This window comes from Homalodisca vitripennis, chromosome 2 (genome assembly GCF_021130785.1).
Source record: "Homalodisca vitripennis isolate AUS2020 chromosome 2, UT_GWSS_2.1, whole genome shotgun sequence".
In the NCBI taxonomy this organism is placed as follows: domain Eukaryota; kingdom Metazoa; phylum Arthropoda; class Insecta; order Hemiptera; family Cicadellidae; genus Homalodisca; species Homalodisca vitripennis.
This window is the reverse complement of record NC_060208.1, coordinates 13,168,537-13,193,311: the sequence shown is the minus strand read 5'-3', so window position 1 is coordinate 13,193,311 and position 24,775 is coordinate 13,168,537. Positions and strand designations below refer to the sequence as shown.

The following is a 24,775-nucleotide window of genomic DNA, read 5'->3' as shown; positions in this document are numbered from 1 at the left end:
AACCCCATGTGCGATGAACCGATACCGAAATAATTAAATTGGTAGTCGGAACATGAACCCCATGTGAGGTAAACAGATGGCGAAATGCCAAAAGTGGTGGACGGAGCATGAACTACATGTACGATAAACTGACAGCGAAATAATTAAATTGGTGGTCGGAGCATGAACCCAAAGTGAGGTGAACTGATGGTCGGAGCTTGAACCTCATGCAAAAGGAGCTGAGAGCGAAATAATGAAATCGGTGGTCGTAAGCGTAGGGTAAACTATAGACGGGCTCTGAAAGTGCTAACATATGAACCCAAATAATATTGATGGGTGCGAACTTTTCCAGGAAATTTAAACTGGTTGATTGAGACACCAGATAACACAGACTAAACTTGTGTTGGCTGTAAAGAAGTGGTCAAATTCTTTCACACTCTTGGAGTAACCCAAAATGAGCTGTGAAGTCACTATTTTGGTGAGAAGAGTTCTCTATTGTCAAATAATTGTAGCAACTGGCTTTAAATCATATTTTCAAGGATCCTCATAATTTTAGTGGCCCATTTATGATGGACAATGGCGCTGATTTACCAAAGTTCAGTTTTTGGCCGTGCCAACAAGTACTTCAGTATCCAATCCAAATGTAAAACTATATGTATACTTCAAAACATATATTTATTTTGTTTCAAGTATAAATAATCATATAAATCTAAACATTTGCTATTTTCAACATAATTTGATCCCTCATTGATGAAATTATTTGTTCTTAGAATGTCGAAAAGACGAGATAACACATTTAAATTTATTAATGTATGTATAATGAACAAAAGGACGTTATCCATACCTTAAGACATTGAAATTGAAATACTTTTAAAATAGTAATGAAGTTATATGAAATATAACAATATACTCAATATGAAGATATAATAAAAAAATTAATATACGACCCTACTATGTATAAAATATTATAACATATATAATAATCTATGTTATATAATCCTTAATATGATATGGCAATACTAGTTATACTATACTAAAAAAGAATAAGCAGTAACGAGCCTTGAGAAAGATTAATAAGGAGGCGAAAAGATTAATATTTTCACATGAGAACTGAATGCATTACCGAGGAAGGAGTGATGTTGATTAATGAATACTAGGGAGTGGCTGCCTAGTGAGGCAGAGATCCATCTAAGGCCAAACATCATTCTAGTGGTTTTATACTGTCACCAACTTTTATCATTAATACAACAAATTTCCAAATTATGTTAGTTAACTTTTGTTTAATTGAGTATAAACCATTATGACATGTACTCAAGTTTTACGGTTTAATTAACGCGTGTTACAGACAAATAAGTAGCTTTAAGTGATTTGTAAAAACATTAAAATACTTGTTATCTCAACAGTAATTAAAGTATTTACCTTAAATGACTTTTATTACTTTAATTTCAGCAGAAATGTATACATATTTCACTCAAGTTTTATTAAACTCATGCGTAATTAAAGGCTTCCTGTATTTTAAATTTCAAATTAAACAAATAAACTCTAAAGATCCTGTAGAGTACGTAATCAAGTACCGCACACGCCAGGCTTTGTGTACTATTATAGTAAGACAGAAATAAATTATTGTGAATGGTAACCCTCTTTGCTAATAAACATTACACGTACATTTTTTTGTAACAGAGGGCCAGGTTTCCTAGGCCTGGTAGTGGTAGTTGCCTCTCAGCCATCCGGCTTATTGTGCACCCTCTGCCAGGTTTAAGCTATATCAAATCCCAGGCCTTTACAAAACCATGAGATCTTCTGAACAATGCTTTCCTGTTCCAACCCCTCTTCCGTATGCATAAGAACACCTAGGGATCTTGAGCGTTTGCTCTGTAATGCCTGACATTCAAATATGACGTGCTTGGCTGTTTCGTCAGCCTCGCCACATTTCCTGCACAGTGTTTCCTGAACTGGAATACCTATTCCGTTCAGGTGACTTCGGAATATCCAATGACCTGTAATAAAACCAGTCACCTTTCGGATCTCCGTTCTACTCATTCTAAGGGCATCTGCTGCAATTTTCCTTGATGGTCCCTTGAGCATCCGCTTTGCTTGTACATTCCCCTCAGTATTTCTCCAATGTTGTAGGTGTTTGTTAACCATCCACTTGGTGACTAATCTACGTGCTAAGTTATATGAGACCCCACACGTTGGTTCAGGACCGGTAAGAGGACAGTTGGCTCCCAAATTAGCGCAACTGTCTGCCCCTTCATTACCTGTGATTCCTTATGTCCAGGCACCCAAGTTAGAATAACTTTATTGGTTTTCGCCAGCTTTAAAATTTCATGACCTTATGGCATTCCCAGACTGTCTTCGAATTACAGTCATGGTTGGCCAAGGCCTGCAAAGCAGCCCTGCTGTCCGAGTTAATGTAGATGGTTTTGCCTTTGTAGCCCCTTTCCACATTAACTCTTGCACATTCTGCAAGGGCTGTAACTTCAGCCTGAAAGACAGTTGCCAGTTTACCTAGGCTAAAGCTTAATTTAACCCTAGGTCTGGCTCCCCAGACCCCTGCCCCAGTACCCTTCAGAGTCTTTGAAAGAAGCTATAACGCCTCATGAAAAATTAAAGGCAATACTAAGGCGTTTGGCTTTAGGCCGAAGTAAAAAATGCGTTCATCGCCAGGTGTTTTTATTTGTAGCTTTGTGCTTGCTTAAGAAGAGGTGATAACCCTACGTAATATGAGCCAAAACCACATCGCACGGAAGAATATAGATGCGCTATTTTTAAGTAAGGATTTTACATATGGAATCAGATCCTTGAAGATTTCTGGGAGAGATTGTTTTCTAAATTGTCGATAACTTTATTTTGTTTGTCTCAGTAATTCATCTAAATTTCTTCATATTTGTGTAAGTATAAATAGTTACCAATTGTAATATAAAACCTTTAAAATATCTATTGTATCCCAAAATTTAATGATCTCAACACACTACAAATATTAATGGAATATAATTTTAGAGCCGTAATATGCTGCCGCGGAAATGTAAACACGCACAGTGGTTTTGACGAACCTAGCGAGTGGAGTTGAAATCAATATGAAGAGGAAGTAGTCCATTCTTAATTAAGCATTGAAGGGGTTTCAACTTTGAATCCGAATAATGAATTTCGTCTCGAGAGATTCCAAAATGAACGAAAGTTTATAAAAACAGAGTATGCATTGAAGCATGTACTATCCATCCGCTGAATGTAATAATTTCTTTTCCCACAATATCTTGTCTCTGCTGTCATGCATTGATTGCTTTTATTAAACAGAAGCTGGTTAGTTAGTCGTAACTTTCAAGTTTGTTTAACGATTTTTTCCGTATTAGTGACCAACAAAAAATTAAAATTACTGTAAGCAAAATCTATAATCATTATATAACAATGAAAGTTTAGTGCAATCCAATACAAACAGAATGATACTCATACCAATATTACGTAGCTATGGTATGAAGGGTTTATTCCATTGAATATTGAATTTAGCTCTAGTTCGTAAAGCTTCTTGGTCGCCGACTTTCTTTGGATCTCTACAGACGAACATGACCCCAGATTCCCGGAGACCACCGTGCTTAGAAATCGTGTCAGAACATCGTAGTGTACTCAACTGTGCACCTGATGTGAAAATGAGACAATCACATCACCTAATTATAGGTACCGCTGCCGGTGAAACGAAGGGAAGGTTCGTTTTAAGAGTCGCCGACTTTCTTTGGACCTTTTTTTATTTTTCCAGCCTAAGAGTGATTATTGATATGACTTGATTCCGTCTGTAATATACGTAAATGATGAGTATTGACATGACTTGGCTCTGCTCATATTGTACGTAAATAGTAAGTATTGACATGACTTGACTCTGCTCATACTGTACGTAAATGGTGAGTATTGACATGCCTTGGCTCTGCTCATACTGTACGTAAATAGTGAGTATTGACATGACTTGACTCTACTCAGACTGTAATATTGACTCTACTCAGACTGTACGTAAATGGTAAGTATTGACATGACTTGACTCTGCTCATACTGTACGTAAATAGTGAATATTGACATGACTTGACTCTGCTCATACTGTACGTAAATGGTGAGTATTGACATGACTTGACTCTGCTAAAACTGTACGTAAATGGTAACTATTGACATGACTTGATTCTGCTCATAATGTACGTAATTAGCGAGTATTGACAAGAATTGACTCTTCTCGTAATGTACATAAATGGTGAATATTGACATGATTTGACTCTGTTTGTAATTCACGTAAAAGGTGAGTATTAGCATGACTCGACTCTGCTTGTAATATGGTGAATTCATAAGTTTATAAGTGGTAAGTTCATGTTAATGAAAATGTAACCGAAGTTCATTAATAGTTTATCATTATTCCTTAGCATATTATTTTATTTTTTCTCAATACAATTACCATGAATCGGGGGATCGTTTATGGTTTCAACCCTTAGTAGCGTATCACGAGCAAGTGAACAAGAGGGAGCTGTCGATGAACAGGGACTGATGTTATTAGTGAGTGGCACCCGCTTACTTGGATTGTTTGAAGTTGCAGATTCTTCCTGTCGGTCTCTGTCAACAAGAGCTGTCACTTTTGCTTATCTCTATACGACGTTCGCCGTCTGATACTGTTCCGGCACCATTGACTCTTCCAACCAAAACCGCTATACTTCTCTTGTACATTTGGGTAATGAAGTATTTACTTTCAGTTGGAAATAAAGTACTGTGACCGTCGTGACTTTGTTTTAGACGAGTTTATCTTCAAGACTCTGAGTTTAATTTAACTACGCTTGCAACTCTGAGTGCTTCCAGCATAGTGTTTTAGACTTCTAGTCTACTAACCTTCACTTTTGCCGACTACAGCTGCAATGTCGAGCCAAGATGCTGACGCCCGCACTGAGTGAGTCGTCATCAACGTAAAGGGAAGTCAATTTAAAGGTTTTAATAATTATTAAGTTCGTGAAAAATTCCTATAGAGCATTGGGACCATTAGGCCCACCTCCATGATATCATTTACTCATTTACTTCATTATCACTCTATTTGACAGCAACGTGGCAATACATTATTTTATTTTTAACATCTAGAAGCGGTTCTTTAATTTGCCACAGTTAAACATATTAGTAGACTTTGCTAATCGAGTATTCATTACTACGACCTCAGCGGTATCCAACCCTGTGTGTTTCGTCCTTCCGGTACAAAATAGAGATTTACGTTGGAATGTAAAATAAAGTCAGATCCGTTATATGCCCCCTACGCTTAAACATTTTTCACTGAACTTAGAACGTTATAAAACGATGTAGTTGAGTAACAGAACTAACATTCCATCAATCAACAAGCATTTCCAGGTATTGCGATCGGTATTGTTGTCGCTGTTATCTTATCTTTCTCGAGAATCCTGATTACGGCGGGCCGCGCGGTATCACATGATTATTTAAGTTTTTTGCACGGTACATAATTGCCTTTCCATTACAATTCAATTTACATTTCTGATCAGCCCCTCTTAATTTTATATTTTACTGATAGGTACTATCTCGAGGGATATTTTTCTTTCGTTCACATTAGCGCGGGGCAGCACCGTAGGTGCTGCCCCGCGCTAATGGCCGGAGGCACTCGCATTTTGGGTGGCGGAGTGTGATCAAGAATAAAAACAAATTTTGTGTTTTTTTTTACAATAAAGAGTTTAGTTTTGGTTTGGTAATGTTTGTTTTTGTTGAATTTTTGTGCTTGGAAAAATGTAGGGGTGTGGTCGATATAATACGTAAGTACCCTTTTTTTCTTAGCTAGTAACCAATTGCAATTCATTATAATCATCCGTAAATGAAAAATTAGCGTTGGGGGCATGATGTTAGTTCTGTTACTCAACTACATCGTTTTATAACGTTCTAAGTTCATTGAAAAAGTTCAAGTGTTGGGGGCATATAACGGAATCTGACCTAAAATAAATATAATTTTGTGACAGAATACATGATAAGTATCACAATGAAATCAAACATTTTCTTATCACAAGAAACTTCAGGGAAATAGAACTTAGTCCACCTTATCGCTTGCTCGCTCGGTATGGACGCTATTATCTCAGCCGAGAGATAACTCGAGTCAGAGATCAGTTGATGTGTGCGTTTAGTCGAATAAGGCCGCCTGTACTCTCCAGCTGTAAGACTTGGATATGGTTCCCCTTGTCTTTACTGCAGCAGCTCTTCTATGCTTCCTGCCACGTACTTGATTTATTCTTCTAACTTTCGAACACGTGACAATTATTGTGATTTGTATTATATGTGTTTTTTGTTTCTTTATATGTGTTTACTTATCCATAGCCATATTCTAGTGTTATACATTTTCAGCTAACTTTTATCCACTGGAATTCGCTTTTTCACGTAATAATAAAATAAATGTTAAAAACAGTTCACATTTTATTGATTAATGATTTTTTATATAATATTATATATAAAAATATAATATACTATATTTTTTTTATAGTATAATATTTTTTATAATTAATTATACCAACGTTTAAAAGTTAATGTTTACTGAATATCTATTTGTTTTGGTGTAACGGTTATCTTATTCCCTCGTTACCATTACTGTACTGTACTAATATAATTTTCATTAGTTTTAAGTGCAAAGTGTTTAGTATGATTCGTGCATATAAGTAAAACACGTTATTCGCCGAATTCCAACTCTTGTTGCATGTTCTTTTAGGAAAATAGAATGAATTAGTCTTAATCGAAGAAACACCATGATAGATTGATCAATTTTAGTTTGTAGGACATTTTGATTATGTTAAGTGTATACAATAATATTTTTTTTAATTTTATGTGGTAAATTAGATTACATGCGCGCAATAAGAAACTATAATTGCATATTAGAAAGAGTAAAATGAGTGTAGTTATCTTATGTTGTTTTATACAGAAGATGTTTTTTGTATATTTGATATTTTTAGGAACAGTTCACACTATTCCATTGAATACATGTGTAACTTGTAAACGGGAATCGTTTAGAGATTAACACATCTTGTAAATGCGTCTTTGATTTAGAGGTTTACAAAACGGAAATGTAAGTGGTAAAATGCTGAGAAAGAATAAATATTGATACCTGAATGTACCGATACATCCGACAGTGTAATGTTCAAACTTACATTTTAGTGCTGCATTTTAATGTAATATTTATGGTACATTTAAAATTCTTCGAGATGACAGTTTGGTTAATTAATAATTTTGAGCATTCTCTTGCGAACCAAGTTGCATATAACTTTAAAATATTTACAAAAATTAAAAAAATGCTTCTCGTACCGAATAGGTTTTGTTTTATTAAAACGACCTCAGTGCCAAATTTGTCTCTTCACCCTATGTCTCTTCAATTGGTTGTTTTATATTCATTTGTGGAGGTGATAATTCATTAATATTAAATTAATCTGTTTATTTCCATTTTAGTACATTTCTATTTAAGTATATTTTTTTAATAATGCAATTGGTATCGACTAAGGTAGTAATTATTACATTAATATTGTTTTATTACAACCAAAAGTACGTTCTTTATTTGTATAAATGTTTTCTAATCATAAGACCATTTTTGACCTTATTCTATAGTATCCATATTTATACATTTACCGCTTTTTATATTGTGATTATATTTATTTTTGGTCTATAGGAATATTGGGAACCCCAGAGGACCCTTCACATATTGGTTGTTTCTCCACTGATTTCGTAAAGAGCCATGAATACTATAATATCAGATACGCCCTTACATGGGAAGACAGTATCGCTTTCTGCAACCACAGACTCACGGTGTACATGGGAATTCAGGAGGAGAACAGGTATTAATTACATCAGTTTTTTTTTTGTTCTAACAACGATTTAATATTTTAAACAATAGGTTTATGTAATAGATGTGTATACTGTGTAGAACTTACTATAGTGTTTAATTTGAATAACATAGCTCTGTTTCAAAATATAAAGTTTCCTCTTGAGAGTGTCTACAGCGATAACCTCACTGTTGTGTAGCCAGTCAGATTATCGGCCATAGGATTAAGGTAGATACCCTTTCCAGCTTGCGAGAGATTGAAACTCCTACGCACAGAACCAGCTGGCACCCAGGCGTTGTTATATCCAGCCTGTAGAGGAATCTATTGTCTAGAAACCAGGCATCAGGATGCACGTGGCTTTTGAGGACAACTCATATCTGTATCTGGAAGGATCAGGGATATATGTAATTTAAGGAGACATCTCCCTCTACTTCCGGTTTGCAGTCCGTTTGTATGTAGAAAATATAATTTTGAACTCTGAAATCTTCCGACCTCTGGAAATAGTGGCACTTCGGATACTCTCTAGAGGCTTCCATCATCTAGACTGCCGTTCAGTATAGCAACGATTGGTTTTTGAAGATCCTAACCTTTACAATATCGTGGTCTAAGAACAAGTCTGGGACCTGTTAGGCCTTTTACCCCGGGGTATTTCACCCTTGGGCGTTTCTGGACCCTTAGAACATCCACCCTCTAGAAACTTAAAGGCTAAAGAGCTTACGCCATTTGCAAATCAAAAGGATCTGTTACGTACGACCAAGATATGTCAGTGAAGGTTAAGCCCATTTTTTATTATTTTGATGCTCTCAGCCACGGGGGAGTTCTGGACCCCTGGAAATTCCAGTTTATATAAACTTAACGGCGGTAAGAGCTCGCGCCATCTGGAAATCAGAAGCATCTGTTATCGTACGACCAAGAGCTGCCAGGGAAAAGTAAGCGCATTTTGAATCTCTTGAAGCTCTCAGCCACGGGGGAGCTCTGGACCCTTAGAAATTCCAGTGTCTACAAACTAACGGCGATAAGAGCTTACGTCATCTGAAAATCAGCAGGATCTGTTATCTTACTACCAAGAGCTGTTAGGGAAGGTTAAGCCGATTTTTATATCTGGAAACTTTCAGCCTGCAATTGTGCACTATAATTGTACAGCACTATAAGTTGTCAGTCTGTAGAGTTGTCTTGTACATAGACGGCCTATAAAAGCTTTTGGTCTCTATGTAAGAGCTACTGGACTTAGTAAGCTCCCCGTATCTGGTAAGACTTTACGTTTAATTACATCATAAATCAATTCAAAGTTCCGTATTCGTATTCATCCGTTAGAACTTACTGAACTTGTTATATAACCAGCAATATTATGCTATAAACTAATCAATAGTGTTTTATGGTCAACTGAAGGAAGAAAGATTGCCGCGTTATAGCACTATATCAAATTCCGTGGGTCTACTAAATTTTGACACATTTTCTGTAAATAGATATGAACACATAGTGCATTCTCTTATTAGGTGTGGTGATATCAGTATAGAGTCTGGGACAGATACGAATAGATAACAAATAAAGTTGGTGTCCCAAATAATAATAGCCCTTATTGATTAAACTTAATTCAGTAAAATAGGGCAAAATAAGGATGCAACCTCGGAATGAAAGATAATAAGCTAAAAATTTGCATACGTCTTTATTTTGATGGTATAAAACTTAAAACTTTCAATTAACAATATAACTTATTTATTTATTGTATTCTACTGGCTGACCTCGCATTATCGTATACACAGGTAAGCGGTCCCCTACTCTTTGCGCTGTATCTCAAAAAGGGTTGAACATACACAAATTTACTTCGGACAACAGTTGAAGAGAATTTTTCGCTCTACAATTTCTCTAACCACCTTCAAAGTCATTTAGCGTAAGGGAAACGAGATATTTCCAAAAAACTGATTTTTGTAACCTTTGATCTTAAATATCTCAAGTCGCGCACACGTGATTATATGAGACTTTTGAGGTAAGTTTTATACCATCAAAATAAAGACGTATGCAAATTTTTAGCTTATTATCTTTCATTCCGAGGTTGCATCCTTATTTTACCGGACTAACTCTAAATGTCCCCATCTACCCCTTTTCTTTGTTCCTAGAGGTTTTCCACGCGATATTAGTTACCGATGAACTAGCGATACTGTGACATTTTACACGAATGTAATGGTTTCACACAGGCATATATGCCTTGCGGCACCTGGCAAAGTTCTGTTCCCCCAGAGTTCTGGAAAAGGCATATTTCGGCCTGATTCATCCACACTTTGCGTATGGAGTGAGACTCTGGGGAGGTTGTGCCAAAAACAAAATGGAAAGAGTTTTCAAGCTCCAAAAAAAGGCAATCAGAATCATTGCAAATTTAAATTACAGAGAGTCGTGTAGGGAATCTTTCAGGGAGTTAGAATTGCTGACTATGCCCTGCCTTTATGTTCTGGAGGTGATCATGTACTGCAAATCAAAGTGTGATTTGGTTCGTGGCGGTAGCGTTCACCACTATGAGACGAGAGGCAGGGACAACTTCCGAACTCGGCAATACAGACTGACATTATCACAACATCTCCCTCAACAAGTTGGTGTCAGACTAATAAACAAGCTCCCTGAAAGTGTCAAACTTTCCGCCAATCAACATCAATTCAAAACTCGTCTTAAACGCCTTTTGGTGTCCAAAGCGTTTTATTCTGTCGATGAATTCATGGTCAGCCGCTGGGATGTCTAAATCTAAATTTAACTTGGATCTGAAGTCAGTTTGAATGTGTTTGAGTGAATGCATGAATTGTAAGTATGAATGTGTTTTGAACGTCTAAGCCTGTGGTTTATCTTACTTACTTCTGACTTTTGCAATACAATGTCCATTGTCAAAATGCAATAAAGAGATTGATTTGATTTGATTTGATTTGATTTGAGGTTCAGATCTCCTATGTGAGCTAGTGACTTTTTTAATTGGGATTAGAGTTCGTGTCTCACTCTCGATTACACTTCCCTGTTCAGTACATCGTCGAACCAGTTATGTTGGTAATATTCATATTTGTATCGTATCAGAACTAATCAAGCTGGTAGATCAAACCTTTTCAACTAAATATTTGCTGTTGTTAATTACATTCAATTTGTTATATTTAATTACAACAATGATGGTTTTAATTGATAAACTAATGGTCACAATATTAGTTTGAATATAGTTGTACGTATTAAGTACAAAATTATCGTCTCAAATGGCAATAAGGTCGTTTTAATAACGTATATTATTTTTGTTAACTGGAAAAATGTATCTTATGTCGGTCTTTCCTTAGGATATCTCGAGAACGCCTTGATATAGACTTGAAATTCATCATGAAACTTCATTCTTATATAGAGAAGATGTCCTTGGCGAATCCTACCGACCATGGCATTTGCGTGCGCCTGCATTGCTATAGGTAGTATATTTTTCGAGATTTTTAAAGGGTAGGCTGATTAAGGGTAATTTTATAGGTTGATTGGTTGTAACAGTGACAGTAGGGTTCGTAACTTTCTCAGTTTTTGTAGTCAAAATACTTGCTTTATAACCTTAGCTTCATTATGATATGATGGGAAATTGACATAAATCTGCGATATTGGTTTACCGTCTGACTCATTAATTTAGTAATACAAATTTTAGGCGATTCTAGGTCGTGGAGAATTTAAAATTCATGGGAATGTCCAAATAATTTATCTGTACCAAGTTTCAGACTAATCTAAAGAAAATTTTAAATCTAATAATTTATTGTTGTCGCAAGCTTACTCACGCACACACGTATGTATGACATATAAATTTTATGGATATTCTGGGAGTTTTTTAGGAGAAAATAAAAATTCCCAGAAATTTCACCATTGAGGATATTTTAACAAGAAAATTTGCTGTAATGATCTGAATAAAAAAACTTGCCCTAGTAGTGTCCTAAACTTGTATGATGTTTATAATTAATCAATAAGGCTAGCTTATGCCAAATATATTAATTTGAAAAAGATAACAGTTTTGTGTCATAGACGACAGCTTTTTGCAATGTTTGGTAATGTCCTAGTGTGGATTTCATGTATCGGATAGTCAAGAGAATCATGGCAAGGGTATATAAACTAAGAAATGACTTTATAAAGTTGGACAGACAACCAGAGATGGAAGTGGTGACTGGTGCGATACACTGTATCACCAATGTATAATCCAGATCTATAAGGCATATTGTACAACCTGTCCTACAGTAATAAAGATTATTCTTACAATTAATAGTATTATTCATTATTTCTATTTTATCAACTCTTGATTTTCTTTTAATTTTAATACATAAAGATAATATTATTATCGTTTACATGGAATATATTTTTGTTAAGCTAGAGAGTTTTATGTATTAAATAATTAAGGTTTAAAATTATACTAAAAGCAAACTAAGGAAATAATCTTGATGTAGTTAATTAATAGTTTGACACGTCTTAAAATATAGTAATTTCTCATTCTTAATTTAAATATTGTAAACATCGTGTTACAGAATTACAGCTTAAATTTTTTTTTCAAATCAGAACAACCAAATAGTACTAACTTTACCTGATGTAATTTTATGGAAGTGTTTCACTATTATACAACAAGCTACAAAAAGATAGAGTCACTTCACAATTAATTGATGAAAAATAGACTAGGAAAGGTTGTCAGAGTGGAAAGCAAACGATTGCGTTATTAAACTAGCCGACAATTATTGAGCTCGATCACAGGAAGAATTGAGGTGTAGGATTTTCTCGGTGAACTCAGCGCGGCTGTTAACATTTATGATGGACACTTTGACAGGATTTTGTACAACAAAGTTTGTAAAAACCTTTCAACAGTGTATCTGTTTCACACTCCACCCCTCCCACTCACCGACGCCAGCTAAGGTTTGGAGTACCTCCTTGCTGTCAAGAATCATCTAATCTTTGGATCTTTATCTGTAAGCTAAGAATCAAATTCCGTGCTATGGTTTTGTTCTAGCATCTTTTATATTACATCAACATACAACCTAGGTCTCTCATTTCACGATAGTATTTCCATATTTACACTAACCAAGCAGTTATATAGATTTGGTTGTGAACTTTGATGGAAGTTAAGAACCAGAAAGAATTTCTTTCGTTATGCCCGGTGGCATCAGATACGAAAGGAACTCGGTCTCCGTTGGCAGAATATACTTGTGTACTCTGCCTGAAACGTTGAAGTCACAGGAGAATAAAACTACTCCCTACTCCTAAGCACTCTCACCTTACAGACAGTAGCAAGTTCGCTTGGGTTGCGTAGTTGGAATACCCTGTATGTGAACTACAGACTCAAGTGTGGATGCTACTACTGGAGTAAAATTACCTCCAGCAGAGGCCGGTGTTCCTTAGCACTCTCACCTTTACAGACAGTAGCAAGTTCGCTTGGGTTGCGTAGTTTGAATACCCTGTATGTGAACTACAGGCTCAAGTGTGGATGCTACTACTGGAGTAAAATTACCTCCAGCAGAGGCCGGTGTTCCTTAGCACTCTCACTTTACAGACAGTAGCAAGTTCGCTTGGGTTGCGTAGTTGGAATACCCTGTATGTGAACTACAGACTCAAGTGTGGATGCTACTGCTGGAGTAAAATTACCTCCAGCAGAGGCCGGTGTTCCTTAGCACTCTCACCTTACAGACAGTAGCGAGTTCGCTTGGGTTGCGTAGTTGGAATACCCTGTATGTGAACTACAGACTCAAGTGTGGATGCTACTACTGGAGTAAAATTACCTCCAGCAGAGGCCGGTGTTCCTTAGCACTCTCACCTTACAGACAGTAGCGAGTTCGCTTGGGTTGCGTAGTTGGAATACCCTGTATGTGAACTACAGACTCAAGTGTGGATGCTACTACTGGAGTAAAATTACCTCCAGCAGAGGCCTGTGTTCCTTAGCACTCTCACCTTACAGACAGTAGCGAGTTCGCTTGGGTTGCGTAGTTGGAATACCCTGTATGTGAACTACAGACTCAAGTGTGGATGCTACTGCTGGAGTAAAATTACCTTCCAGCAGAGGCCGGTGTTCTTAAGCACTCTCACTTTAAAGACAGTAGCAAGTTCGCTTGGGTTGCGTTGTTGGAATACCTTGCATGTGAACTACAGACTCAAGTGTGGATGCTACTACTGAAGTAAAATTACCTCCAGCAGTGGCCGGTGTTTCTTAGCACTCTCACCTTACAGACAGTAGCGAGTTCACTTGGGTTGCGTAGTTGGAATACCCTGTATGTGAACTACAGACTCAAATGTGGATGCTACTGCTGGAGTAAAATTTACCTCCAGCAGAGGCCGGTGTTCTTAAGCACTCTCACTTTAAAGACAGTAGCGAGTTCGCTTGGGTTGCGTTGTTGGAATACCTTGCATGTGAACTACAGACTCAAGTGTGGATGCTACTGCTAGAGTAAAATTACCTCCAGCAGAGGCCGGTGTTCTTAAGCACTCTCACTTTAAAGACAGTAGCGAGTTCGCTTGGGTTGCGTTGTTGGAATACCTTGCATGTGAACTACAGACTCAAGTGTGGATGCTACTACTGGAGTAAAATTACCTCCAGCAGAGGCCTGTGTTCCTTAGCACTCTCACCTTACAGACAGTAGCGAGTTCGCTTGGGTTGCGTAGTTGGAATACCCTGTATGTGAACTACAGACTCAAGTGTGGATGCTACTGCTGGAGTAAAATTACCTCCAGCAGAGGCCGGTGTTCTTAAGCACTCTCACTTTAAAGACAGTAGCGAGTTCGCTTGGGTTGCGTTGTTGTAATACCTTGCATGTGAACTACAGACTCAAGTGTGGATGCTACTACTGGAGTAAAATTACCTCCAGCAGAGGCCGGTGTTCCTTAGCACTCTCACCTTACAGACAGTAGCGAGTTCGCTTGGGTTGCGTAGTTGGAATACCCTGTATGTGAACTACGGACTCAAGTGTGGATGCTACTACTGGAGTAAAATTAACCCCATGAGCATCCAATGTTAGTGAGCACTCTCGTCTAGCGGACAGTAGCGAGTCACAGCTTTTGGAATTTTCCTTAAACCCCACTCCAATAATAACCCCACGCGAATAAGTCTCCAACACTTATGGTAATAAAGAGATCCTTATAATTATATAATGGAAATGCCTAAGAATATTTTGATACAGAATTAAATGGCGAATAAGTCTTAAACTCTTATAAAATAAATATATGCATATAAATACAGAATTAAAATATCTCAGAATATATCTTTAGAGAATAGACTGGTGAATAAGTAACCACCTATTATTCGGGAGATAAGTACCAATACAAAGAAAGACTATACAATTAAAGGGAGACTTAAATGCCTTAGCCTATCATCTTTCTTTTCCACTCTCTACTTGAAAGTTATTTTTAACGGGTACCTTACATAACGCCTTTCACTTCATCACGCAAAATGTATGATAGGAAGTAAAAATTGCATTTCAATTTATTTAATTGCCTAGATTGTTCAGAAGATTTGCAGGACTTAGTTTTCAGCACATATACCTTAAAAAATTTTGGTTGTATGGGATGAAAATCACAATGAACCTTCATTTTCTTCATTAAATGCTAGCTGGGTAAAATTAGAGTAGTTCACATTCCGTGAACTGGGAACTGCGGAGGTCTCAGAAACTGAAAGGCTCATGTGGCTGTAATTTCCATAAGCGTGGAAAAAATGAGACCTGTTGCAACCGGGAAGTTTGTAGAGGACGAAAACTTTCGGAGTTAGTTGGCTTACTGGTTTCGACCTTCGAGATACAACGATTTTTCATTAACCGGGAAGTTCCGTATAACTGGGAAGCTAGAAGCTTCCATTTTAATGGATCTTCTGTGGGAAATTCTAAAGAAAAGAACCTTATCGATGCCTGGAAAATTTGATGCCATAAATTCTTTCAAGTAGGAGGTTCCCACACATCAAAAGCTTTTGAGGATCAGAAGCTCCTACAACCTGAGAGGTTCGGACGCTTCTATAGAATATAGATCCAAAAGTTACAAACTTCCATTGATTGAAAGGTATCAGAGGCCAAGTGGATTAATTTACTGAAATTTATAGAAACGGGTTGTTTCCAGAAGATGAATTCCTCTACAATCTAGAAAGTGACAAGAATCGAAGGCTTCCAGAAGAGAGGAACTCCCAAATGAGTTCCCCGAGATATGAAATTTTCAAAGGATGATAGCTCAATTATTCTATGTGTTCCCAGATGCCAAAAGTCCTTGGGCACTTAAAGGTGGCTTCAATCAGAAACAGGGCGATGAGTATTCTAGTGGCATTTTCAAAAATGTATGATAACTAAAATTTAATAGCTACGTCTATAGTTGTGTGAAAATGCATCTTCATATTTATTTGAATAAGGAGTGACAGTATTAGGACTGCTGAATAATAAATTATGTAGACATGTTCAAATATTTATTGCTATATCATCAATATTGCATATTAATAATTACGAAAGGAAATAGTTTTAGTGTTATATTACGATCAATAACAAATTTTAAACCTTCTATATATGTTAACTTTTACACAAGTGTAGCATTTATAACTGAGATTTTAATATAGTTTATTTTGTAATAATATACAAATTCCAGAAGTAGATACAAATGTTGTAAGACTCAAAAAATATATTTGTAAGTATCGCGGTTGCTACTGTTATTTAGCCAGTGTGTATCTCCATAAGCTTCTGTATAAGTGGGAATGTTTTTTGTTACAATCTGAAGAGCATAAAATGGTTGCGATTTATTGAATGCTGTGTGTTCCAGTTCGTCTAAATATAACTTCGTCTACTGTGGTAACGATATAAAGGAACACTCCAGGCCTGCCAACAGCAGCTTGTGTCGACCTTGTGTCCACAATAAAGACCGCTTTTGTGGGGGCGATTCCACCTTGTCTCTATACCGCCTAAGAGGTATGTGGTTAAACCTGCTAGTAGTTGTAGACAAGCAGTTGTTCCATTGCACCGAAAAATGAACAGTTGTTTAAAGTTGTGTAAATCAAGGATAGATTTGAAAGATTAAATTATTTTAAACGAAATATAAAAACATACACACAATGTTCCAAATCTTTTATCTACCGTAAAAGGAAAATCAAATTTTGTTTACGGTTTAGCCAATTTACAATGAACATTGATAAAAGTAAGTGGAACGGAATAGAAAGTTTATATTTACTTAATAAAATACTCGGCTTGAATTTCATAACATTTAAATTGTATATGGGTTGTGTGTCTTGCGATAATTTTCAAAACTTAAACGTTTTTTAACGTTTTTTTTTTGTTATTTCCACAGACAAGTCACCGTTAACGTATTTCCTCCTGTACTCCAATACAATCCTCATGACCAAAGGCGACAACACGAACATTACCATTTTGTCCGGACAAAGCCAAATGAATTCTGTTGACTTCTTATTCACAGAAGATGACCTCTTCTTTATAAACGTAACATCTATAAATAGGTAAGTATTACAATGAATTCATGTATTAAACTTATTTGCGGTGCTTGACCGTTTTTACAGAAATTAACCAGAATGCTGATATAAAAGAGTAAGTGTGATGGTACGGCTTTAGAAGATTGCTGAAAAGAATGAATTTTGGTTATGAGAACCGTTAGATAATATTTTAGAGGCTCGATTAAGAAGGACCACTTCACACTAGGCAGTGAAGACGCCGAAAACACTGATTTTAACAAGAGTTCACTAGGTTACACATAATGAGTTTATGAACAGTGCATATTCAAATAAAGTGCAGAAAATAAACAGTTACCTTTGTTTTCATGAGAGGTACCTAACCGTAGTCTGCTGTTGTTGAGGGCCAGGTTGTGATCAGTAAGTGTGGAAATAGGCTGCTGTCTTGTAGGCAGGCGTGAAGACGGAAGATGTCCTTCACGGATTCACTCACGCACAATACGACCGCAAACGAATAGTTCATAACACTGTGGCCAGTCCTGTAGAGCACGGTAGACGCGGGTGTCCGGGAGCAGAGACGTTCTGGTAGAGATTGCCAATCCAGAGCACTGACTTTAATGTTAATGTAAAAGTACAACAAATAGAGATAAACTAATATTTAAATAAGAGAGTAACACATGGGGGAGAGAGTAAGTATGGTAAGCAGTGGCTAGATAGTACATAAGTGCCCCAGGCGGGACCGAGAGTATAACGAGCAAGCGTGCCTACGCTTGCAAGGTGGTCAATTGATAAGTCAACCGTTGTGATTGGTTGGTGAGTTTACAGTAAACAGCTGATTTGGGAAACAATGGTTCATTGGTCTGTCACTGTACGTGAATATTTTAATCCAGTAAGGAATGGTATTGTAGGCACTAGGCCGCAGAAAGAGATATGGAATTAATGTAGTATATACAGTTTAGTAAATAAAGGCAAATATAGAGTATAAATTGCCCAAAAAATATATACATAATTATTGTTTAATAAAAGTAGCCTTTTCATATTAGGCAATAAAAAAAACAAGTTATTTACGCAATAATACTTAACATACCGGCCGCCTTGAATCACCTTGGGATTCAATGAGAGAAAGAGCAATATAGGCGGTGCTAGAGAGACAGTTAATTAATTGTAGAGGTGAGGTAAGAGAAACACCTTCACTGCTGGACGAGTGAGAGTTCCACTTGAGGTCTTGAGATGTACCACTCGAACTGTACCATCTTGTCCTGGAGTGACATCAGTGACCCGTGAAAGGGGCCAAGAGAGAGCGGGAGTATCCTGATGCACCAGGACGAGGTCTCCAGGTTGGAGGTTGCGGGAAGGAGTGCTCCACTTGAGACGCTGCTGAAGAGTCTGGAGATATTCTTGCTGCCAACGCTTCCAGATACGTTGGTGCAGCGCTTGAACCAGCTGCCAGTGAGAAAGGCGGTTCGTGGGTACGTCCAGCAAGTTCTCTTCAGGCACGGAAACCAGAGGAGAGCCGATCAAGAAGTGTCCAGGCGTCAGTGGGAGAAGGTCGTTGGGATCACTGGAGAGAGCGGTGAGCGGGCGGGAGTTGAGCATCGCTTCAACCTGACTTGTGAGCGTCATGAATTGAGACAAAGTTAGTATGTGGAGTCCCATGACACGTTTTAAATGGTGTTTTGCACTCTTGATGGCAATTTCCCAAATTCCACCTTGATGGGGAGCAGCAGGAGGGTTGAAGTGGAATCGAATTGAACTGCCAGCAGCAAAGTCTTGGACTTTGCGCTGGTCAGCCGTGAGGATTTTGTGTAAGGCATTTTTAGCACCTACGAAGTTTGTGCCACAGTCACTATAAAGGTCTGTGCACAGGCCACGACGAGAAACGAAGCGAGTGAGAGCACCAAGGAAAGCTTCGGTAGACAGGTCCGTCACCACCTCAATGTGAACGGCCTTCGTAACCATACAAACAAAAATACAAATATAGGCCTTAATAATGCGGACAGAGCGTAAATTATGGACCTTGAGCGAAAAGGGGCCACCATAGTCCATGCCGGTGGAGAGAAAAGCTCGGGCTGGAGTATTGCGAGCTTTGGGGAGGTCGCCCATGAGAGGGGCGTTATTTTTAGGCCGATTCTTAAAACATGTGAGGCATCTAAAAATGCGAGATCTCACCACGCTGCGTGCAGAGAGGATCCAGACTTGCTGGGAGAGCAGAGAGAGAGTAAGCTGCGCGCCAGCGTGGAGATGTTTGACATGGACATGGTCAATGAGGAGGTCCACGACAGGGTGCTTCTTGGGCAGGATGCACGGGTGAGACATGTTCGGCGGGAGGTCAGCGTGGCGCAGTCTGCCGCCGACGCGGAGAAGTCCATCCGGACCCTGGAATGGGGCGAGGCGTTGAAGTCTGGTAGAACACGTCTTTCGGTCCCGCAGTAGAGCCAGATCTTCAGTGAAAGCTTCCTCTTGCACGGTCTTGAAAATTCGCAGCTGGGCGGAGTCCCGTTCTGTCTTGGAGAGAGGTCCGAAGTGGCGGTTTGGTGAACGACAGTTGTGGATAAAACGCAAGACGTAGGCCATCACGTGCAACAATTTCCTCCAGGAAGAGTACTAGATGAGGAGGTCCCACGTAGGCGGTGCTGTGGCCAAGGCAATGACAGGAGTGGAATGCTTCAGCTCCCCTAGCTCCTCCAGAGAGACCGAGTCCAGGCTGGAATCAGTATCAGGCCAGGCCGAGGAGGGGAGACGCAACCAGTCGGGTCCATGCCACCAAAGGGGATGATCCACCAATTGAGAGGGAAGGATCCCACGGGAGGCGCAGTCAGCAGGATTGGAAGCACTAGGTATGTAGCGCCAGCAATCCACAGCCACAAGCTCTTGAGTTTGCGCCACACGATTAGCCACATAGGTTTTGAGGCGATAAGAAGGTGTTTTGATCCACGCGAGGGTCACAGTAGAGTCGCACCAGCAAACAATAGAACCAAACTTGCGGGTGAGAGCTAATTGAGTAACACAATATTTCACAAGTTGGGCCAGGAGATGAGCTGCGCATAGCTCCAGTCGGGGCAGCGTCACTCTTTTGAGAGGAGCGACGCGAGTTTTAGCCATAACTTGGCTTACGTGCACCGTGTCATTGGAGGTAGAGCGGATGTAGACTACAGCAGCATAGCCTAGTTCTGAGGCGTCAGAGAAACCGTGCAAGTCCCAGTGAGTAGCAGCAGAGTAGGGGATAGCACGAGGAATTGTAATAGTAGCAACGTGCTTAAGTTGAAATATAAAGGCGTGCCATTTTTTGTATATTTCTGGAGGGAGCGGATCATCCCAATCTATGCCAGAAATCCATACGAGTTGCATGATATTTTTTGCGAGCATTATACAAGGCGCCAAAAAACCACAGGGGTCATAGACTTGAGAAATGAGACTTAACACTTTACGCTTAGTGGGGTTTTCACAAGAAAAATTAAAATTAAAGGTAAAAGTGTCAGTAAGAGGGGTCCATTTTAGGCCCAAAATAGAGAAATGAGGCTCCTGAGAGGGTTGCAGAAAAACTGGGATTTCCCGATGATCTTCAGGAAGGTGTTGCAGAAGTCTCGGAGAGTTCGAGACCCACTTCCGCAGCTCAAAGCCACCGAGCCGAAGGAGTTTGATGAGTTGATCTTGAAGTTAAGCGGCGAGTTCTTCAGTCTCAGCTCCGCAGATCAGGTCGTCGACGTAGCTCTGGTGCTTGAGAATCTCAGCAGCATGGGGGTAGCGGTGACCTTCGTCTTCTGCCAATTGATGTAGCGTTTTGATGGCCAAGTAGGGTGAACAGTTCAGGCCGTAGGTAACTGTCGTGAGCTTGAACGTGGACATCAAGTCGGTGGGGTGATCACGCCATAAGATCAGTTGGAAATGTTGATCGTCAGGATGCACCTTGATTTGGCGGTACATCTGTCTGATGTCACAAGAGAACACTACGTTCTGAAGGCGGAAGCGCAGAAGAATGTCACAAATATTATTTTGCAGTTTAGGTCCGGTCAACAGAGTGTCGTTGAGAGAGAGTCCGGAACTGGTTTTGGCACTGGCGTCAAAAACGACGCGTAGTTTGGTGGTGCTACTTTGTGCCTTAAAAACACCGTGGTGTGGCAGAAAGTAGTGGGGAGTGCTTAAGTCAGGAGTAGTAGGGCAGCCCTGCATATGGCCTAGAGAGAGATATTCATGTATAAAATCAGAATATAAATTATAATACTCCACATTAGTGGGAGCGTGGAGCTTGCGCTCGAGTGAATAGAGTCTACTTTCAGCATGAACTTTGGAACTTCCCAGATGAGTACTGTTGTTCTTGAAAGGGAGGCGGACCATATATCGACCCTCACGGTCCCTGGAGGGCGTGGTAGAAAAATATTCATCGCATTGAGTTTCCTCTGCAGACCTTTTACTGGGAGCAGGCAGTTCCTCTTGTATCCAGAAACGCTGCAGAGAGGCGTGGAGGTCCACCTCAGCAGTCGAGAGAAGAGAGACAGCCATAGTAGAGACAGACTGCGTCAGTGGTGTGCAGGGAGCCGTCCCCATCAGCACGAAACCAAAACAGGTGCCCAGGGCGTGAGGTAAATTGAGACCAAGAGAGTAGGTCTCGTGAGTAAGAATATGTGGAAATAGCGCTCCACCAATAAGCACGTCAATGCCACCAGGGAGGTGGAAGGTTGGATCAGCCAGTATAATATTTTTAACCTTATTCATGACCTCCTGAGATATTTGCACTCGTGGGAGGTCTACAGTGATTTGTGGCAATATGTGGAACGAGTGCGGGGCGGCAACTGGGTGGCCAGCAAGAGTTTCCACGGCCAGAGTTAAAAATCCGCGTGTGTGAGCAGAGGTTTGAGAAAGGCCGGCGACATTAATAGTGGCCGGACGGCGCTGTGTACCCAACAGTTGGGAGGCTTTCTCGCTAATAAAATTTAGCATGCTTCCTGAATCAATTAAGGCACGAAAGACATAAGCTTGTCCGTTAGAGGCGGTGAGCTTGACAAGAGAAGTACCCAGAAGAACCGTGGTACTAGGGGCGACGTCTCGATGCAGTGTGCCATGAGCGTGTAGTGTGGTGTGTTCGGTCGGGCTAGGAGGCGAGAGCGCTGTGGTCGCAGGCGGAGGGCGGACAGCAGGTGTAGGTGTTGCAGGCCGGCCGCCGTCACGGCCGTTCTCCACAACGGGACGAACGCGGTCCGACGTACTAACACTGGACCGTGTTGGCCGATCAGTGAAGTGTAGCAAGGTATGATGACGACCACGACATGTTCGACACGTGAATTTAGACTGACATTCACTTAATCTGTGCGTCCCCAAACAAGAAGAACAGCGGTTGTGCTGTTTAATAATCCCGTGCCGTTCTTGAGGTGTCTTTTGGCCGAAGCTGGGACAGCCATAAATTTTATGACCGCTCTGATGGCAATAAAAACATGATGGGCCTTGTTTATAGGCCGAGGAGGGTGGAGAGGAAGCCGCTAACAAGCTCACGTTTTTAAGAGACGATTTGGGTTTATCAAATCTGGGTTTTGACCCAAGATAAGAACTTGAAGCGTTCTTGGGGTCCACAATATTGTCATGTAGACTACTGTCCTCAATGTGGCTGCATTCCAGGTTGAGAAACTCAATTATTTGTTCAACCGAGGGCAAAGTATGAAGCTCTTCCTTTTTTCGAAACTGTTCTAGGCGTGTGACCATCCGATTATCAATCTTGCGTAATAACAAGGCTGAGAGAAGTGGGTTGTTACTAGTGATGTCATTGTTTAACGCTTTAAGTGATTGCGTATGTTCGTGAAAAAGATTAAGGAAAGCACGGATATTCTTCACAGATGTGCTGGAGATGACAGGAAGGTCTAGTATTTGATTTAAATGTAGTGTGAGTAGACGCCTAGTATTATGGTAGCGATCCTTCAGCAGCTGATAAGCGATTGCATAATTTTGCTCAGTTATATTTAGCGACTTTATCAGAGAGAGTGGTTCGCCTGAAAGCACGCTCAAGAGATATTGAAATTTCATTACATCGCTTAAGTGCGCATTGTTGTGTACGGCTTGTTCATAAACGTTGATGAACGTACAGAAGTCCAAGGCAGCTCCGTCAAAAGTTTTTAATTCCAATTTCGGTAGCCGGACGTTGACTTGAGGGGAGGCAGGCGGAATAGTTTCGCTTTTATTAGCTTTAGCTTGTCTCTTGGTCTCAATCATAAGCACGTTAGCAGAAACGTAATCAACTAACTCGTCCACGCTCGCTAATGCGGAATAGTTAGGTGTATAGTCGGAATCTACTTTTAATTCCAACTCGTGGCACAAGTCTAATATTGCTGAAAATTCCTGTCTAAGTCTCTGAATAGATTTAGCTCTGACAAGCAACTGCTGAAGTATATTTGGATCGGAAGTCTTCTTTGTTAAATCATAGATACTTTGTATCTGAGAAAAGAGGTGTTCTCGCTTTGCATTGGCCACTTTAAGAGACATCGCCATGTTGAAAGTGTTTGTATAAAATTAATCAATTTGAGTAAAACTTCAAAGGTGAAAAGTAAACAAAATATTGTCCTCTTGAACTTGAGACAGTGATAAAAATAGAAACTAAATTATTTTCCTCTGAAGTATTTTCCCCAAGAAATAAGAAGTATCTAAACAATATAATACAATGAAACACAATTTAAAAAATATTTATGATACAATATAAATAAACCTTTTAACACTTTTTGTAAACTTTTATTTTTTTTACTATGTACATTTCGGAATCATTGATTTCATCTTCAGGTACCAATTGTTGAGTTTTTTGAGGTAAAAACTCAATAATAATGCAATAAGTAGAGTAGGCTCGTATAGGCCTATAATATAGTTTTGTTTTGAGAAAATAAAATAAACTGTTATTATGGCAAAACGTAAACAAAACAAGTTGTTATTAAATAATAAACAACAATTAAGGTTATTGTTGAGCTAAATTCAGCTATAATGTAGCAGAGGCTCTGGAAACATTATGCGCACGTACTACATGTAAACTGTCAGTGGTAAAGTATGGTAGTGTTGTGACAGTAACCATAAACCATGCATACATATGCGTGAGAAATGTTCAAATAGAAATTATAATAAACAATTGTGAGCAGTAAGTAGCTTTTTTTCCTTTTTAAGCTGAGACTAGAATATAGTGTTGACAAAATAAACATTTAATTTTGCAATAAGGGTGCAAGTCCTGCTCAAGGTAAAGTGTCAATAACCAAGATTGTTTACATTTAAGTTCGCGTAACCTGCTTAGAATAATGAGTATTACAAGTAGGGCTGATAACTAACAAGTATTGAGAAGCGGTAACCATTAAACACAGTAATCAGTTCACCTGTGCTGTGACAGTCTGAAAGCTTGTTTGTCAACAAAACAATGCAGTCGACAAAGCAGAGGACAAACAGCTGATATGATCACGTCACAGCTGATATGAGTGAAGAGGGGACTGTAAAATCGATATGCACGTGATATTCACTTTGCAATCGTGAAAGAACCTGAAACTACGCTTTGAAATATGCACTGTATAGAGCTTATAAGAGTTGAGATTGCACTGATATTCACCAATGGACTAAAGTTCTTATTATCCGGCTCGCTAAGGAC

At 39.1% G+C, this 24,775-nt stretch overlaps 1 protein-coding gene across 1 annotated transcript; it reads left to right on the top strand.

Moving 5' to 3' along the window:
• The first annotated feature begins 6,107 nt into the window (after positions 1-6,107).
• LOC124355541 lies at positions 6,108-17,230 on the top strand. The gene is made up of 4 exons (XM_046806705.1): positions 6,108-6,204; positions 7,637-7,802; positions 16,539-16,684; positions 17,061-17,230. Exons 1-4 carry the CDS (start codon positions 6,156-6,158, stop codon positions 17,228-17,230), a joined length of 531 nt encoding a protein of 176 aa, XP_046662661.1. The 5' UTR covers positions 6,108-6,155.
• Positions 17,231-24,775: the final 7,545 nt, after the last annotated feature.

What these genes read in the sequence shown, in the direction of transcription:
- LOC124355541 (XM_046806705.1), top strand. Translation starts at nt 6,156, where the DNA reads ATGGTTCCCCTTGTCTTTACTGCAGCAGCTCTTCTATGCTTCCTGCCA. An exon ending in GGAATTCAGGAGGAGAACAG is followed by an intron (nt 7,803 to 16,538) that starts GTATTAATTACA and finishes TGTGTGTTCCAG; the next exon opens with TTCGTCTAAATATAACTTCG. An exon ending in GTCTCTATACCGCCTAAGAG is followed by an intron (nt 16,685 to 17,060) that starts GTATGTGGTTAA and finishes TTATTTCCACAG; the next exon opens with ACAAGTCACCGTTAACGTAT.